Below are 20,376 nucleotides of genomic sequence, written 5' to 3' on the forward strand. Positions count from 1 at the left end.
ACATTAACCCTTGATTAGACACAATAAACCCCCTACCGGGCCACAGCTGCACCCTAGTAGTGTACATTACCAGATGGAGCTCCATGACATTATCTTTGTGAGGGTACCACCTACTGGACACTGCAGGTATGAGTTCACAGTTACCTTAATAAAACAATTCCTGAAGCAAGCTGACGTTAAACTGTCAGAATATATGGACCAGGATCAGCAAAAGCATCTTTTACAGCCTACTAAACACTTATGATATTGAGGGAAAATGCTGATAGAGGCCTCCATCACAAGACTGCCTCTCTAAACTCTCCTACCATCAGCAACAGTGCTTGTAATGCAGTTTTATTGTAGCTGGCTGGGGTAAAAAGGAAAAATGAGTTGAACTAAAGGCACAATTATTTGATATGAGTGAAGAGCAAAGAAAATATTTGATTTACTCAGTTTACTCAGAGTTCTTGGAGGCATTCGGGCAGTGCTGGATCAGTGCTGGATCAGTGCTGGATTTAAAAAAAAAAAAATCAGTCCACCCAAAATAAAAATGAAAATTATGCTTGTGTCATTTCAATTTGTATGACTTGCTTGATCCTGTGGAACATATCAAATCTATACATTTACAATGAGTTGGAACTGGATTTTAAAAAGGACACGTATGTAAGCAATAAGCATATGTGTGCTGAATTTTAAGTATTCTGAAGTCGTAATTTTGTTTTATAACCAGACTAAAAGTTAAGTTGGAATACAATGAAAAGCTTCTATGATAAGGGCTGTTTTGAGTTTCATAGTGCTTGAAATGTGGCACAGCAGGGTGTGGTCTTAGAGAATAGAAAAGACCGGAATGCCTGATGACACAATTATTAACTCCAACAATACAATGGTGTGACTTCTTTCCTTCAGCCACCACTACATTCTTTGATTTCTGTGTAGTCCATAAATGCACTCTGTGTTATATTTTCCTTCCTAAAGCAGAATAAACGACAGACTTTAAATAAATCAATATCTACATCTCCTGATGAGGATCAGATCTTTCCACATTAAATTACCGGAAAATTATCAGCAGCGTTTTGCTCCTCATTAGAGGTTCATGATCTTTGATGTAAGGCTAACGTCAGTGATACAACAGTGAAACTAATCGGTATAATAGACAAAAATAGCCATATGCAAATACTGCAATATTCAAGATTCCTGACATGGCCTGTACAACACTCGCACTCAGACAACATCCTGAAATTATTAACTCCACACACATCTATTTCCAGAAAGAAAAACATTATTGCGGCTGACAGATTAAAGTAAAAAGTGCATGTAAAAAGATGAACGTGAGCAGACAGCCAAAACGCAATAAATAAATGCCATCCTCTCAACAGTTTTTCTATGAAGAGAGGTAGATAAAGCCAGGATTTACCGTCCAAACTATTTCTCTGTAGCACATCAATTCAACCTGTTAACTCTTTGTAAACTGACAATACCTTATTTGATCTCCAGGTTCAACAAGATTCCTGCACCAGACATGCTGTCTCTATGGTGCAGCAGTGAAAGAAAACCATCTAGCAGACATAAAAGAGAAGGTAGAAAGGCCAAAAGCTCATTAAGAGGGAATCTGGGTCTGGATCCAGTACAGCATTAATCTGAGGCAAATTAGGGGGAAAGCAGAGGCATTTGGCTGGTCACTGGACACAGCAAAAACAGTGAGAGCTATGAATGCCTTCAATTTGAATATGAATAAAAGTTTCATTTTAAACATCAGTCATTTTACAATTTATTGTGATTGTGGCACACCGGAGAAGTAAGCTGCTTCGGGTAAAAGCCATTTCAGATGTCTACATATTCCCTGGTACTCAATATAGATTTTAGTATTATTTTAAACACATAATTATTACTGTATAATTTTTTACCTTAATAAAATAATATTAATACATACACTACTGTTCAAAAGTTTGGGGTCTGTGAGATTTTTTTATGTTTTTGAAAGAAGTCTCTTTTGCTCACCAGGGCTTTATTTTTTAATCTTTTTACGTGTAAATCTCCAAATTACAAGCAGCTTCCACTGCCATTAATATTCCTGGCATGTAGATCACGCCCAACTCTTCTTTAAGTCTGCCAAGAGTGTGTCCAGCAGAAAGTGACCCCTCAATGAAGTGGGCAAGTACAAGGGTAAAGGCTGTCAGGCATATTAACTAAGACTCTCTGGACTGTTTGAAGGGGTGAGAAGCCTTTGTCTGCTCTGACAATTGAGAAAACATTCACTCCGGTCACAACAGCTGAAGGCTTTCTGTATACTGAGCTGCTCCATTGAAACACACTCGAGCTGCAGCCAGTGATTCATCAGAATAGACACATTTAGATCACAAATTACTCTGCTTGGGACTGAATAACCTTTTCAGATAAAGAAGAAAAGGGCGAGAAACTAAATAATTAAAAGGAATGTGAACAGCCAAAAATAAAGAGGAATAACTGCCATTCTTGTAGCTTAAAGGGAGTAGTTTGATGTTTGTCATAGTGATGATGTATCATTCAGATCTCAAAACATTCTCCACAGTCCATTTTTTTAAATTAAGCTACAAAAAGTTTGTTATGGACTTCCTTAACTTTTTTATATTGGCTTGATGAATAAATTACCACATGACCAAGCACTCCCATTTAAAATATGTAGAAGAGTAAATCACAAGAGTCATAGCTGTATTTAAAACAAAAGTCTCTTGAGCAAAATAAAATAAAATGAGAAAAAATAGAATCACTTTTAAATCAGCAATTTGCAAATAAACCAGTCAAAGTACAAATAATTATGTGGAAATAATAATTATGTGTAATTGGGCTTATAATCAAACTAAACTTAGATAGTGCTATTCAAGTTATGACTAAGCACATTTGCATTGTGTGCCAACATCTTCCCTAATCCAACAACTGTACTTTTACTAAATCGCAAATATCAAAACACATAAGGTAACACTAATGTTCTGACTCTAGTAGAATCCATATTTGCCTTTGACAGCCCTTCAAAAACAACATAACCTAGAGACAAATCAACAAAAATATTCAGTTACTTGTAGCACCAAGACACAAAAACAATCACTAAAATCTGATTCATGCTCTAAACCACCTTTGCCAGTAACCAAACGCTACGAGAGGCTTAATCCCTAGATATGAAGTGCTGGTCCACTTTCATGCTCCGATGGACAGACCTTTGAATATCAGCAATCAGTATTTGTCAGCCCCAGCCCAGCCTGAGGAGGACTCAGCTATAACCACAAAACAGCTAGAACCACAAAACTGCGAACCTATATAACTTATACTGCTGCTAGCGTGCCCAGTGTCATATATGTAAAGTGAATATCTATCTATCTATCTATCTATATATATATATATACACACACACACACACACACACTGTATATGACACTTCACCCTCTTTCTTCCTCTTGCGAATCTGCATTAACTAATACTGAATAACAGACATCTATCCAACGATCACATCAAACTTCCTGGCCCACCACAAGCGGCTCTATATTGGGAACAGGTTTGGGGGGGTCCCATGTCACTGTGCTGCCTGTTACCGTGGTGATGCTGCAGTCAGTGCACCGAATGTGCCGCATGGCTGACGCAGAATCCTGCTGCTTCCCAACACAGTTAAAAAGAACCAGACGACCTCCCAAGCACTGCTGGAGTTCAAGCATGAGGGCCCCCACACAAAAGACCCGGCCCTTCCCTTCATAAAAAACATAGCAAAGTTGAAGCAGAGAGGATACAATGGAATTCACTAAACTTTGCATGCCATTCACATGCCTCCTTAAAATCCATTCCCATCCCATTAAACCACTCAACGGTTCTTTGCTCTATGAATTGATCCACATTGGTAAGTACCTTTGAGAGAGGTGATCTCGTGTTGGATGGACCGGGCTGTGTCCATGTCACTGGATTCTGTCAGACTGGTTTCCTGGGAGCGTGTGCGTGCGTTGCGCGAGGTCAGTCCAGTAAGATTTCACCAGCCACGCCGCTGCAAGACTTCAGGATTCGGTTCTGTCCTTCCCTCGGCTAAGCCTGCAATGCTGCTTGCTGACCGTGTGCTTTCTCTGTTTTGATCCTCTTTCTCGCTCACTCACTCACTCCCTCTCTCACACTTACTCATTCCCTGTTTGCAGAGTAACTGCGATGTGAAAAGTACCCCACCCTCACTTCTTCCTCCTTTCCCTCTTTCCTCCAGCCCATCCCATCCCCCGTGGGTCCCACGGGGTGCCTGAGCCAATCAGAATGCAGAGTAGGTACAAACTGTATGCATTGATGAGACTTTTGAAGGTGTGAGACAGATGCAGATTGTATAAACTAAAACAGAGAATATATATAAAGAAGTGAACTGCAAAACAAAGAGGTTGAGAATTTTAAAAGACAAGAATAGAATCTACACAAGAAAGCAAAATCGAGAGAAAAACTCTGGGAAGTTGTTCTTCTATGTCTTTCCCTGTAATATATCTAGCCACTGAATTTTTTTTTTTAGATTGGTGTCTTAACAACATGACTACAAATGCTATTTAAGCTAAATGCACTCACAGATTCTCTTTTATGACTAATTTAGTTTCCATATTTTCTATCTGATTCTCTAATTCAATATGACAGCAACAGTGTCCAATGAAAACATGCTAAAACTGCACATACAAAAGAGCAACTCTCACAAGCCTCCTCTTGTGGTCTGGACTTAGCTTCATATTTTTAGCATTTTCCAGTGCAAAATAATAACTATTCATTTTATCTATAAATACATCCCTTAGACAGATTTATATAAAAAGCTAAAAGGTTAAAAAATTTTAAAATAAACACAACACACACACAAAAACACAAGACAAATGAAACAAATAAAGTTGAAGTATTGAATTCCCGAAAATGCTTGAGTTTTGTTTTAGGCTCCTGAAAGCCTGTGAAAACAAGATTATGGGAATGATTAAATCATTGATCACCTTTGATTATCAAACAAGCATTACTCTTTCACTGTCTGTTATTCATTTATATAATGCATGTAGGTCTTGCAAAGCCATTTAAGACTGAGAATGACCCTTCATTATCATATGGTATGTGAATTGCTTCCTCTGTTGTTTATGCATATGTCAGCTCAAAATTAAGGTGTGATATTAAAATCAATTTTCACGTGTAAACACATGCACTCACAAACAGATGAGCCGAGGTCTAAAGTTGAGTGTAAGCTTTCCAAACATTACACTGGGCATGCCATGGATAATTAACAATTACATGCTCTAGTTTTCATAATGAATGAAGCAATGCAAAAGCCTCACAAACATAATTCAACACATCTACAGTGACTCAGCAAAGCATGCTATAGTGTACTTACTCCAGTGCTGTAATGCTTCTGCAAGGAAGTCTACTTGATTATGCAGACAGACTTGAACTAGACAAACCAATGACATCATCAGATCAGATCTTCTTTGCCAAAGCATTATTTGATTTTGTCATCAGACTGTTGTTGTTGTAATAACTGATGTGTGTGCACAATCAAAACCAGGACACCGATTCATCTCGTGGCTAAAACACACACAAATAGAGAAAAGCCCCATACAGACTAGATGACACAGTGTTTTGAGAGCAGTCAGGCTGGCCTATTGCTGGAGCTCCTGAGATTAGCAGCTCTCTCTCTCTCCCTCTCCCTCTGACACACTCCGTTATTCTATCTCTGCTTGTTTTTTTTTTCAGTGCCCCTTTTTTGTTCTACCTCTACGTGTCTGTCATAGCCACAAGGCAGTTCAAGGTAAAGTTCAAGGGGTTCAAGCTTGACATTTGAACTTTAAAGGCATTAATCTGCTAAAGATTTTTGATTGGCCAACCTTTACAAACTACGTGGCAACACCCCGTCAAGATGCAGAATAATGAAACTTGTTTTTAAGTTAACATTTTTCTGAAATTAATAATTAATTTTTACAGCATAGTTTTCATGAACAGTTTGAGCCTATTTTATTAAAGCATATCTAGGAACTATAAAAGTGTCCAGGAAATGTATAATGGCTTTCTGTTAGTATAAATGACACTTTAGCTCAGTTATGCCAAAAAAAAAGTAATTAAAATATGTTCTTATTGGTCATTCACAACATTGAGCAGTCATATATTTTGTATATTAACTGCAATCCAAGACAACATACTGGTGCTACTTTCATGTCATGTATTTCACTCTGCAGTCCTTCTGTTTTCAAAGAAAATTGGAATAATTCACTGGAGCCCATCTTGTAAAAAGTCTACTGTGAGAAAATCAAAACATCCCTTGAAAGAATAACAAAACAGAGCACCTGCACGATCGCAGGATCTATCGCAGCAGAGAGCAGCGCGGGACAACACTTAATGGGAGGCTAGAGACTTGTGTGTGCGGGATGTGGGAGAATAATTAGGGTGTGCTCACACTAGGCAATCTTAACCGTGCCGGAACGTGTTTGAACCCCAAAGCCTGGCTCGTTTGACTAGTGTGATCTCTCCGTTTAGCAGTCCCTGACTCGGTTGGAAGAGGTGGGCAAGAGCGCGATTCAGTTATATATAGATCAGTGAGTGTGAGCCCTAACCGTGCTGGGGTGCAGAACTTCTGATGTGTGCTGTATGATTGCGTTAATATTTTTTAACGGTAAAACGGTTAGGTCTGTTAAGCAATATATTGTGAGAGGGACGTGGTAACTCTAAATAATAAACCACAAAGTTAACCAAACCATGCACTCCACTGTGATTAGCGAGAGCGCTTCTCTGCTGTCCTCACATGCGATCGGAAACTTCCCATTTCCAACTTATAAAGTCACGATTACGAGCTCGCTGCATTCTTTTCTGTTAAAAATAACAGTGGACAGTGGTTTGTGAATGTTGATGTTTAGGCTAAATAATTTGACCCATGATTTGTCTGTTTGTGTATGCAGTGCCGGTGAGCAACAGACTTTCATAATATTAAAAAACTGCATTAACGCAATAAAATAACTATCAGCGTTAATCAATGAATGCATTAACGCGATAACACGTTAAAGGGGGGGTGAAATGCTCGTTTTCACTCAATATCCTGTTAATCTTGAGTACCTATAGAGTAGTACTGCATCTTTCATATCTCCAAAAAGTCTTTAGTTTTATTATATTCATAAGAGAAAGATAGTCTGTACCGATTTTTCCCGGAAAAACACGACCGACTGGAGGCGTGACGTGTGTGCGGAGCTAAAGAATCACGAGCGTGAGTAGGCTTTTGCGTTGAGAGCGTTTGGAAGCTGTGATATTACCGTGAGGAAAAAAAACATCCAAAACAAACCATGGCTAACAGTCAGATTCAGCCGTTTATTTATGATCCAGATTCAGATCCCGAGGCTGAAACTGAACTAGAGCAGCAGCAGCAACGACTCGCTCCGAGCGGGGCTCGAACCCGGGTCTCCGGCATGGGAGGGGACACACTAACAAGGAGGCAGAGATATTTTAAGCAGTTTTACTCACCGCCTGCAGTTCCAACACACGATCGTTACCCTTTTTTGTTGGGATTGCATCATCCTTAAGGAATAAACGATACGCAAATCCGTCGTCAAACTGGGCCTTGTTTGTAAAACAAGCATCTTCGAAATGCAGGGAACAAACACAAACACTTGCACAACTCCGTGGATGCTCTGTAAAAATAAACTCCATCCACTGGTCCCTTAATGCTGTTTTTTTTGGTAATCTGTGCAGGGTTGTCTTGCCCTGGCCACCAAAAATACACTTCTTTTGTGACATTTCGCGACGCTCTCGCTCTGATCAGTGAAGTCTGTTGTGCTCTCATTGCTCTGCTATTCGGGAGCGCGCGCTCTTCCGGCAGACGCGCCCTTAGGACCCATATAAGGAAATTCCGCTCCATCTAACGTCACACAGAGCCATACTCGAAAAAAACTTTCCGAAACTTGTGACAAACCGGAAGGAGTATTTTTGGAACATAAATACTCCTTCAAACGTACAACTTAATTTTTGAAACTTTGTCCATGTTTAGCATGGGAATCCAACTCTTTAACAGTGTAAAGAACTCAGTATGCATAAAATAGCATTTCACCCCCCCTTTAACTTGACCAGCTCTAGTTATTTTATAATATTGTGGAATACTATTTAAAATAAGCGTTTTTTATTTTAAAATACTTTTAAAAAATTATTTTATTCTGTGATGGCAAAACCGCATCATTATTCCAGTCTTCAGTGTCACATGATGATCTCTGACCTGGGTCTTATTTTTTGTGACCTCGCAAAAGCTTGTAGAATTCAGCAACTTGCATGGACCTGTTTACTCTTTCACATGTAGATCACTCATCCTGTCTCTCTCTCTCTGACCTCTGACCCCTCGGCCCACTTCACACAGTGCAATGGAGTTAGATACATGTCAGACAGTATATGCTGTCAACAAATACGAGTTTTGCATCTTTTCAATATGCTCCTATCTATCTATCTATCTATCTATCTATCTATCTATCTATCTATCTATCTATCTATCTATCTATCTATCTATCTATCTATCTATCTATCGTCTTTGAAATTCTCGTCTTTGAAATTCTGTAGAGATAAGGAAAATAAATACTGTGTTGCGTGTCCTGGTCAGAAGACCAGCGCAACAAGACAAAAACATTAAAACCCATTATAGACGAGCCATTTGTTGCATACATTGGGGACACAATTATGGATTATACTGTCTTTTTACACGTTGCATCGCGGCACGTAAACAAAACCATGTCTGCATCTGTGATTGGAGAAATGACAAACAACAAGTGCTACTCTACACTGCTCAAAACTCGCGTTTGAATCATTGAGGAAAATAGCTCTCAATAAATTGTGCTGCACACATCTGAATGTTTGGGTTGAACTGTTCTGGAACAGTGTTGAAATACAACTTAACCACTGATTTCTAGTCGTGTCCTCTTCTGGAAGGCCAAACAAAGTATTTCCGTAACTTTAGAGATCTTATCCATTCACGAACATCTTGTAACACTCCAAAGAGAAATGAAAACTTAAAATCGCATCATATGACCCCTTTAAATGAATTTCTCAAGATGTTGATCCTATAGTACAACAATGTCTTGCAAAAGTTTACTCGTAAAAATAATACAGCCCTTAGAACAGAAAAGATACATTCTGTGCTCACTGAGTAACATTTATTTCCCAATAAGTTATTGAGCCATCAGTCAAGACGAAAAACCACAAAAGCCAAACACTCAATTACACTTCATCCGTCAACTTTCACTGGTTAATTCTGTGCTGACAGTTCCAAGAATTCTCAAACTTCTGTTCAACCTTTCATGAAACTCACCACAAAATTTCATCTTATTTGTGAGTCAGTCAGTTTTTGTCAAGGCAACATTATGGGGTCTTCTTCTGATTCATATTTCTAGTGTGATTATCACGAAGAGATAATAAGAGATAGTGTATCAAGAATAATGTATTAGTTTTTAGTCTTTTTTACTTGTCACACAAAGAATGAGCAATGTTTTTAACAATATTTAAAAGAAAATTTTATTTTTAATAAAATATTAAGTTTTAATAACAAACACTTTAATAAAATGTTTTTATCATTTTATTTTTGTTCAATAGTTTTACAATAAACAAAATTTTGTCCAAGCCTGATTTTAAATAAATACATAGATAAATAAATATATAAATATGCATGGTGTAGGATTATTTAAACAAACCTAACTAATTAAAAAAAAAAAAACAGGCAATGTGGTTTTGGCCTGGTTATGTTTCTCTTTTTCACTTTTCTAATAGTTATGTGTCAATAGTGGATTTGCGTGCAGTCTCTGAACATCCTGAACAATAGCCCTCACCCAGTACTCTGCCAACAGGCCTAATGAACACACATGGCATTCATGGCAACCTGATATAGCTCTGCTGGCATCAAACTGGCCTTGCGTGCCACTGATCAAAGCTAAAACTGATGCTCCACATACTCGTGCCTTAGACAACACAGTAGTCTGAGTCAAGTCAATTTTGTTTGTATATAGCAGTTTTCACGATATACGTTGTTTCAGATCAACTTCACAAACATGTATGATGTTAATGTTTGTAATACCTAAATGCCTACTTATCCACATTTTCAGTTTAAAGCTGGGCAATAGAATAAACTGGTGTTTTATTGAGAGGGTTGGTAAATACCATCTGACACACTCCTGTGTTGGCATACTGTACAAATAAACTTTACCTTATCTTACATAGACCTCATCCTAGTCATCTTCCTTGGGTATGTCTCGACAACATAAACAGGAAAGCTACAATCTACAGTACTATACAATGACTAAACATCCCATGACTCAACTCAATGAAGTGACTGAGATGTTTCTGAAGCTCCCAGGTTTTTTTGGTTCAAGTTTATGTGTAGGCGGATGGGGAGTTTGTTGCAGACATTCCTGGTATCCCAGTGACAGAAATTCCCCACCAACCAAGCAAATTTTTTAACTACTGCCAACGAGACACAGACAGATAGCACATTCATCAATCATCAGCTAACAGGATGAAAAAAAGGGTTTCTTGTTCAGGCTCCAAAAATTGGGGAAAGAGTGAGTATGCAGAACAAATAAGATCAAGTTTCCAAAACACAAAGATTAGATTAAGACATGGCCGTAAGAACTAAAGAATTTAAGAAGGACAAAAAACATGCATACGAGTTTGACTCCTAACCCTAGGGTTGTGGGTTTGAATCTCAGGCCGGAAATACCACGACTGAGGTGCCCTTGAGCAAGGCATCGAACCCCCAACTGCTCCCGGGTGCCGCAGCATAAATGGCTGCTCATTGCTCCTGGTGTGTGTTCACAGTGTGTGTGTGTGTGTTCATTGCTCTGTGTGTGTGCACTTTGGATAGGTTAAATGCAGAGCACAAATTCTGAGTATGGGTCACCATACTTGGCTGAATGTCACGTCACTTTCATGTATATTAAAAGACACATTAGGAATTTAGAAAGAATTCCACAGCCGGTCTAAAAACATTAAAATCTACAAATGTAAAACATAAGGTGCTGCCCACAGACTTGTGATAAATCCCAAAGAGGTGAGAAATTAAGCAGCAAACATTCTCTGTTTACCCATACTGGCTACAAAGTGTGTTCATCCCTCATGTGAACGCTGTGAAGGACATTTTCACATTAACATTTTTGTTCTTTCTAGACATTTTCATTCTTATTAAAGTTACTAGAAAGCCAAAGAAACATACAGGAAACAAATCATGTATGTAAATGTGTGTTAACTCTATAACGCCTGCTATGTCATGTAACAAAAAATCATGTTAAAATGATATCAAATATATTAAAATGAAATCAAATATGACAGATCAGGCTTAAGAGGAGTGCTTATTTGCATTTCTCTCAATCATCACAGTATTGTATTGCATTATGTTTTGCCAACACATTAAAACTACAGAGCTTTGATCAAAAAACTAGAAGCATTCTAATATCATCTTAATAAAACATTATTCGGAGAAACTGAAATTCAGATGCCCAAATGTTTAAATTTAATATTCAATCAACAGACAAATAAATAAATGAATGGATTTTTCTGACTATAATTTCTTACATATATTCACCAAGGAATTCACCATGAATGAACTGCATCTGCTGATGTCCGCTGAGTTTGTGTGTGCATTGTTTTAGCACCTCATTTAATAAAGGAATTATGCTTATCAAGTAACATGACCAATAATGCAACAGCACAATTCTCCATCATCCACCACACAAAATCCACAACTCAAAACATTTCTCTCAGTATCCTTCTTTCCAGCCTTTCTCTCCAAAAAAAGTTTTCACAGTGTATTAATAATATTCCCTTTCTATTCCAGTTCGGAACACCGCAACTTCCATTACCCAAACTTTCCCTCTTTAAGATGTGCATGCAGGCCTCGGACAGGAAAAAATTTCACTGCACTCCCACATGCTCCTTTTCATTTTCCACTTTCAGTTACAAGCTTCTCTAATGTTAATACTCAATCTTATGCTAACGTTTTTTTGATCATGCAATTTAACTGCTTTTCTGGGACTCAAATTCATTCACTTTCAAAGAGGGTGACTTTGTACCCAAGAATGGGTTTCCAAATATAAAGAGCTGACTTTCCCAAGATGATCCATGTATTTCACACGGGAATGCTTTATGACATGAATCATTATCACATTACCAAAAGTAAACCCTCAATACTCATTGGCTGTGTCATCAATAGGGGTTTCATTTGAGTCATGAGCTTTACTCATGGGTGTGTCTCAGGACATACTTCCAGGAAACTGCATGTAACAAATACTGTACAGATATACATCAAATACTTCTAAATGTGTGACCAGCATTAGTTCAAATCCAAATCTGTGCTGAGAATAAGTGAAAATACACTTGTCCTGTGCACACTCACAGATATCTGTGTGTTCATAACTATGGGTTGGCTTTTTAGAGACACTATTTTGGAAAGTAAGATCATGTTGCATTAACCTGATCTTGGCTGAGGGAACAGAAGGGATAGATCTGTTCCATATGTGGACGATCTAAAGGTGGCTCAATTAATGGCAGCTCATGTTTTTGGCCAGTTATATGAGCACAGACAAACTTTTTCAAAGACACTCCTGTTCCTGTTGACCTTATTTCACATTATTACCTGATGTGATCCTCTGTAATACACTGAAATCTCACATTATGAGCTTCTGCTATATTGTCCTTTTTTTTTTTTTTTTTAAATCAACTGATTCCAATGTGATTTTTTACAAGTGCCTAGTTCATCTTCATTTATAAAAAAGAAAAATAAATCATTTTAATCTTAATTTTGAACAGCATTGGGTTAGTAAAATTTTTTTATACAGATATTAATACTTTTATTCAAAAATGAAGCAAGATTAACATATTTTTATATTAACATATCCAAATTGATATATTATGATTGAATTAATTTATTATGATCTCGTGACTGCTAAAAATTCAGCTTTGCCATCACAGAAATAAATAATGTTTTAAAATATTACAAATGTTACTTTTACAATATTACTGTTTTTACTGCATTTTTTATTTTTTTACAAATAAATGCAGCCTCGGTAAACAAAAGAGACTTCTTGTGAGAATGTAAAACTCCCACAGACCCCAAAATAGTAGTATATCTATCGTTTTATAATTTTGAATCTAACATTAGCAAAATCCTTAAAACGATTTGCTCTGAGAAAAAGGCACTTGGCCAAATACTTAATAGACCACTGCATCTTACTGTTTTAAAACATACAGGACAATTTCCTTTTTCTTTACTTTGCTAATGTACTTCAGGAATTCCAAGAAGGCTTTAGAGGGGGCCTTGCCATGGTAATATCAGGTAAATCACACAAGGGTCCAAGGTTAAATCATTCAGCGTGAGCGTGCATACCAATTCAGGATGTGGCCAACCCAGAGTTTAACAGGTATTTGCATCTTTAAAAGCTACTCCTCCCTGACCACACAGGGTCACCCCAGGTCAAAAGCAGCCGCAAGACAGTCATCTATGGGACCTTGTGTTTGGTTAAGGTTAGAGGATGCACTCCACTGACTTACCTGGTTACCATAAGCAATCAGCTCAACAAGCATTCCCTAGGGTCAAAGGTCAGTTTCTAGTTCAGAGGCAGATGTAGTAGCCATGAAACCAGATCCTGCATCTGAAGAGTGCTGTGAATGTTTCCATTAAAACAAATCTAAACATAGGACAGCTTTTATTCTGCTTTAAAATAGTTCCTCCGTGTTATAGTGATACAAGTGATACCAAAATATCCACTACGCAGCATTTCTATCCATCAGTACTAAACTGCTTCCATGGTGGTGACAAACCAATTTCAAAAAGACACACCTGAAGATCAATAATCTGGCACGTTTAAAATGAGCCTACAATTGAGAAAATATTAATGCTTCAGATTTGGCTTAGTATAATTTCATAAATTATCCACTCTAATTCAATCTGTGTATTTCTTAGTCTATCTGCCTCTTATCAAGAAATGTCGCAAAAATCAAAAGGCAATCCAAAAGGGAAAACTGGTCAGCCTCAGTGGGTCATGGAATACTCACACTGGTGCCAAAGGGAGAGATTTTGCCACCATGTGACACACTTCAAAAGGGAAGAGGTCCAGAGGAAGACAAAAAAAAAAAAAAAAAACTTTTACAAACTCAGGCCATAGAGTTTTTAACACAATCAGTTGCACAACTGGAAACAAATCAAACTCTTTTAGGTTTTTGTCATAACTTATATTTTGCTAGTAAAGATACTTTAAATGTAAACTTTCAGGGAAATAAATTCCTTTTGTGTAAACACTATGTATAAATACAATTATGTCCAACATTATGTTTCACATAAAACCCCTCCAGAGGATTCATTCAAACTTATGCTGGCCGTCTGGGTCCAGTTCTCCTCTACAACAATAAACTGGGGCGATATTTATAGATCTCTCCGCAGGTCCCAGTCCTGCACACATGGGGCAGAAGTAGGATTATGGGAGAGGATGACTACACACTTAAGAACATGAGCCATGCAAGGCATTCAATCTTATTTGTAACACTAATTAAATAAAGTTAAAAAAAAAAACAAGTAAAATAGTAAAATATTATTACAATTTAAAATAACGGTTACATTTTAATATAGTTTAAAATGTAATTTATTCCTGTGATGACAAAGCTGAATTTTAATTGTCTTCAGTGTCACATTATACTAAATAGACGTCTTATATATTAAACAATTATAAAAGTTTTACTGTCACTTCTGGATCGATTTAATGCATCCTTGCTTAATAAAAGTATTAATTTCTTTAAAAAAAATAAAAAAAATAATTATGACTACAAGTCTGAACTTCTGAACGCAAGTGTATATACTAATGCTTTTAATGTTTAGCTCATTCCTGTTTACAGCCTGATATCACATGCTTTCTATATAAAAAAGATGAATATTAGAAAACTGCAATAAATTAGTCATCACATCTGCACAAATTGGGAGATGCATTCTCCAAGAACCAATGATTAACACTTAGCAAACTTGTCTCATAAGCATTATGTTTATAGTCAGTTCCTTCCTGGACGATTGAAGACCCTGACAGACCAGGTGGGTTGAAGACATCTGAATAAAATCAGTATGAAATGGACCCGTCAGCATGCGTTTTAACAGAAATGGCTGTAGAACTCATGCCAGTCCAAAGTTTCAGAGCTACTAGTGCCTCTAGGTTTAGTCTTTTGCAACTCTGCAGTCAGACGCATCTGTGCCAATCAGTATAGAATTACTTATAACCCGAAGCCAGTGACTAACTACAGCCCCCTCTTCTCCAGACATGAACGCACGCAGCACACAATCACAGTCGCACATATGGTGCATTCACACACGGACGGTGACAGCCACGGCTCGAGTACCTTTATACTTCTCCCTGACGGTCTCGTACGCTTGCACAAACTCCTGCTCGTCTACTTGAGCAGTCACGCTGGCTGGATCGTACATGGACATGGCCTTGGAGTGAGGTCAGTTCAATCTCTGGTCTGTTTTCCCTTCTTCTCTTACTTTCAGCCCCTTTTCGGATGTGCCTTCTTGACGACTGGTCTGTCAGAACAGACTGGTGTGTTTGTACAGTCTCACTCTCTCCAGGCTGTGTATGTGAGTATGTGTGTGTGTATGAGTAAGTGTGTGAGTGAATGTTCCCCCACAGTTCTGGCTCTTGTTCCAGACCACCAGTACCACTCCCCTCTTCAAGCTTGAGAAATACCAACACACACACAGCACGGTCCCACCTCTTAAAGGCATACATGCAACAAACATACGTGCACAGACACAAGCAACAGGCTGCTTTCTAAGGACATCAGATCTAGTACAATGAAGCAATATGAAGCCAGACAAATACGACCAGACCAGCACGAATGGAAAGGCACTAAGGAAGTATAGTGAGGGCTAATATTGGCTGTAACACGAGGACTGAATCTCAGCAGGACTTTGACACTCTCACATTCATTCTGACTCAATAACAACAATGTGTGAACAAACATACACTGAGTCCTGGCATCTACATGAGAATAATATTAGGCTTAAAGGGACAGTCCACTCTAAAATTTAAATTCTGTCAGTTTACTTAACCTCAAGTCATTCGAAGCCTGTATGACTTTCAACAGTGGAACATAAAAAAAATAAAACATTTTGTGAAACAGACAAGAAAAATACTTCAAATAATAATGGCTTGTTAGGGACAGGTGTGACATGACTTTTATAAATCTTGCAAGAAGATAAAACCGTTGGGAAAAGCTCATTATACTTGGACCAGTAAGAAACCACCAAGAACACCCTAAAAGCAACAAACAACAATCCTAAGAAACAGCTTGACAATAACCCAGAACGCCCTAGAAACCAACTATTGGTCACCCAGCATACCCTAAAGTCTAGGAAGTAGTGTTGTCACGATAGCAAAATTTTAGTACATACTGTACATTAAAACAGCAAGCAGACTTAAAGCTGCAGTCGGTAACTTTTGACGCTCTAGCGGTTAATAAACAGAACTGCTTGCGTCTTGCGGAAGAACATCGTAGCCGGAACTACTTCTCTCTGTTTATGTCTATGAAGAATCACAAAGGTACTGGGTTACTCCGCCGCGGTATCCCGAAGCAATTTAAAATAGTCAGAATATAAACACTTATTATAGGTGCACCCTAGTGATTCAGGACAGGCTAAAAACACGGTTTAGGAAAATGGATTCATGGTGTCCTGGCTTATAATATACATTTTGTATACTTTGAACACAAAAAAAAAAAGTTACGGACCGCAGCTCTGATTGGTTGTTTCTCACCGGGAGCGGTATAAGAGCATGATATTATATGCACTGCTAAATGATACCAGAGAATGCTTGAAGAACTTAAATCATATGCTGTATGAACATAATCGTGTAGTTTTAGTAAATCGTAAATCATTGGTATAATATTGATGCCGTAGTGTTTTTAAAAGTTTATTTATGGACCAAATATCTGCTTCTGTCTAGTTTGCTTTGCGATATTTAGTTTTCATATTTATTTTTCCTCTCACTTGTGAAATGCTGGCTGGGAACATTTGCTTCATGGAGGCGTGTTAAAGGTGGGTTTTACAGTAGAGATGGTCCGACAGTGAAAACACAGCTTGATTTTGGCTTTTCGGCTCATTGTTAGCCCGGACTCACACTGGCCCGACAGTGGAAAAACAGCTATTGTTAACAAAGATGAAAAGATAAAAAAAGAACATGAACCACTTGACACCGCACAGAACAAATGGCAGGACAATTGTTTTGAATTACAGATATAGTTTGACAAATAGTATCAGTTTTGTTTGTCTTGTCCTTTGCTATCATTATGACTACAGTCACCACATGTCAGTCATCATAGTTTCCAGAATTCTTTCAGCATGCACTAAGCAGCAAGGAAAGCAAAACTTTTACTCCTATTGTGAATATTGTATTTTAATATACCTAAAGCAAACAAAAAGTGTTCCCTGTATAATAGAAGCTGTCAATCAGTACAGTTCAGCACAAGCTCACAATTCTGCACTCTTGCAAAAAATCCAGTTATAATCAAAAAAGCTAACTAAACTCCACAATGACTCTGTTACTTGAATTGTGTCTACGACCTTGTTTGTCATATTGAAAGGATTCATAAGCATGCACAAATCAGTTTGCCCTACCTACCACCCAGAAACATTATTTTTGCAGCAAATATGTATTTTTAATCTAGTTCTAAAAAAATACCTATTTTAAATTAAAGTACTTAATACAGAAGCTGCTAATAACACTACATTAAACACAGACTTCATGATAGGAAAGCACTAGTAGAATGGAGACCATGCCACTTATGTGTGTGTTTTGAGAGCGTGACAGTGATTAAATAAGCAGAGAGAAAGTGAGTGGGAAGGGAAGAGGAAAATAAAGCCCTTTTGTATGAAGTGTGTCCTATAGCCTATCTCAGGAGGAAATGGAAAAGCTTCCTGAGATGAGGATGGGGTTAGAAGAAGTGAACTTTTATCACTTTAAAAAGCAATTTGCTTTCAAAGAATGAAGTGGGTGTGAGACGCAATTCTGCTGCTCCTTGGCCCCTTTCTAAAAAACTAAGTCAAGCTGGTAGCAGCTATGTTTGATGTTTCACATCCATCTTAAAAATCCCCAGTGGTCTCAAGGGGGCAAACCCCACCTGACACCATAAGAAACCCCCTACACCAGATGTGCCCTCATTACAACCGTTCCCAAGGTGTCCACAATCCATCAACCCGTCAGCTCTTTTCCAAAACCATGGATAATGCTTGTCAGTATTTGACATTTTTAACATCACTGAGAAACTCTTTCTCAAACTACTGCAAATATTTTAGCTTCAGGTGCCATAAAATATAAAAATAAATACTGCTGAGCATCCACATGTTTATATAAGAGAAGGGAGTATATTTCTGGAAAAATACATAAATCCGGATCAATTCTCCATTGCTGTTTTGGAGATGCCATGTAATAAAATCTTGTGTAAGAATTTAATCATGCCTGATATATGTGCTCTGAACACACTTGCCAGATGTGGATTGAAAACAGAAAAAGCACAGTTAATCTGCCATGAAATTAGGGACCTGGATATGCCCTAAAATATATCAAATGGATTATGCTGAAAATCATATTTTAACAGGTAGTTCATCAAAACTATATTTTACATGTGCTGAACAAAATACCTGTAAGGTATTTTGGGTTGTTGCTCAGTGGAGTGAGTTAAAAGAACCAACACATGTCCATGTTCATCATGAGAACCAACCAGCTTTTCATCTCAACTTCATAATCAGATAATCAATAATGGCATGGCGCTAATATCTCAAGATTCTTTGTTACAGCAGCAGGACAGATGATCATTAGCACACAACCTCAGTCTAAACTTCTGACCTTTAAGGGAAAATCAAGGTTTGCTGGAAACCCGAGCATTAGCGCTCAATCTAAAACACATTTCTCAGGGTTTTTTGTTTAAACTACTGACACCATGTGGTGGCAGTAGGGCTGCCATTTGGGGGATATATATATACGTTATATATAATATTATACGTTATAATATTATATATATATTAGAACAAATGATCTCCCACCATCTTATTCACGGTCACCGTCTAACAAGAAAAAGGCAACAATACACTTGACCTTGACTATAGTTCATAAGCCAAAATCAGTATATTGATAAAAATTTAAACAGATAATTTCCAGTGATTTACCTCAGAACTGCTTCTGAGCTGTGGCAGATTGTCAGTATGTGAAATGTAACAATAATGTTGAGATATATGAAGTCAAGACTATGGGTAAATAATTCACTGAATTTTTTCGAGGTCTGGGGTTATGTGAACAATTTATGTATGCTATTTATAGTTAATCATGAATAATTGATTCATCCTGGTATGCTCTTTAAAGGTTACAGATTTTCTCAAGATCTTTCTGAAGCCAACAACCTGAAAGTTTTCAGGACTAAGCTAAACAAGAAAAACTGCACAAGCAGAAATGTGATAGCAGACGGAAAGCAGGCTGTCACACTCTAATTAACCTGCATGTGTTGAATAAATTTTTAATTAATTACATAAATGCCAACTGCAATCAAACTGCATATCTTCCACATGCCAGTAGTTCCTGTCTGGAGAAACTGATAACCAGTTTGTGCTGTGCAGTGATGGCAAGGAGGAAAGACTGAATGTGTTTAAGTTTAGATGCTGAATTCCTTCCCTCAACACCTCATAAGTATCACTAAAACAGGAGAGAAAACAGGTTTGAAAGCATTTTTTAGAGTATGACTCCGTTTTAACTCACCATAACACTATTGACACTAAAAAGCTGCATGCAAATGAAAATTTTTTCATAAATATTAAAATAAATGTATTATTCTTTTATATAAAGTATGTTCTTGGGATGGAAATATCTTATGTCTGGTGACTATAACTCACTGTTACGGTCAGATTAGTTCAGAGCTTGCCTCTCCATGAAACCCATAAAAGTCACCTCCTCTAACCTTTCTCTGATGTCTACACAAGTAAAATTCCAGACATTTTAGAGCATTCTGCAGTGCTCACTCTAGCCAGAGGCAACCGTATAAAAAATCTGGGCCCTGCAACAAAGCGGCAGGCCAGAAATTCAGATCTGATGTTGGAGATATAATAGAGTTAAGAGCCAAACTAATTTGAGTTGTGTAGACTGACTGGCATTTGATTTTCAGCATGATAGATGTAACATTTTTATGTAAGACTGAAGAATTTAAATTTAAGTATACTCCGTCCCTAAATGCTGCCACTTATTTAATCAATATTAATAATCATGATTACACTATCAAGGGGACATATTTTTGTCATAACTGCAGCAATAAAATGAATTTAAATGAAGCATTTAGCAGTGAAAAGCAAGCAAGCAGAGATGCGGACAAATTTTCACAGTGCAAATTTACTGCCACAGGATGGCAGCCAAGTGC

The 20,376-nt window shown here is 37.6% G+C and overlaps 1 protein-coding gene across 7 annotated transcripts in view; it reads right to left on the minus strand.

Moving 5' to 3' along the window:
• LOC127935553 (plectin-like) overlaps positions 1–20,376 on the minus strand; it is an 88,022-nt gene that overhangs the window by 58,394 nt on the left and 9,252 nt on the right. For 2 of the 7 annotated variants that reach the window (XM_052533534.1, XM_052533531.1), the window contains exon 1: positions 15,319–15,617. The exons of 3 other annotated variants lie outside the window; for them this stretch is intronic. In XM_052533534.1, the coding sequence (XP_052389494.1) occupies positions 15,319–15,409 (91 nt within the window). In that variant the 5' untranslated portion in view covers positions 15,410–15,617. Of the gene's footprint in view, positions 1–3,849; positions 4,147–15,318; positions 15,618–20,376 lie in introns of those variants that run through there. 2 more of the 7 variants (XM_052533535.1, XM_052533536.1) reach the window with 2 other exon arrangements.

The sequence above is a fragment of the Carassius gibelio genome, chromosome A19, assembly GCF_023724105.1.
Source record: "Carassius gibelio isolate Cgi1373 ecotype wild population from Czech Republic chromosome A19, carGib1.2-hapl.c, whole genome shotgun sequence".
Taxonomy (NCBI): Eukaryota; Metazoa; Chordata; class Actinopteri; order Cypriniformes; family Cyprinidae; genus Carassius; species Carassius gibelio.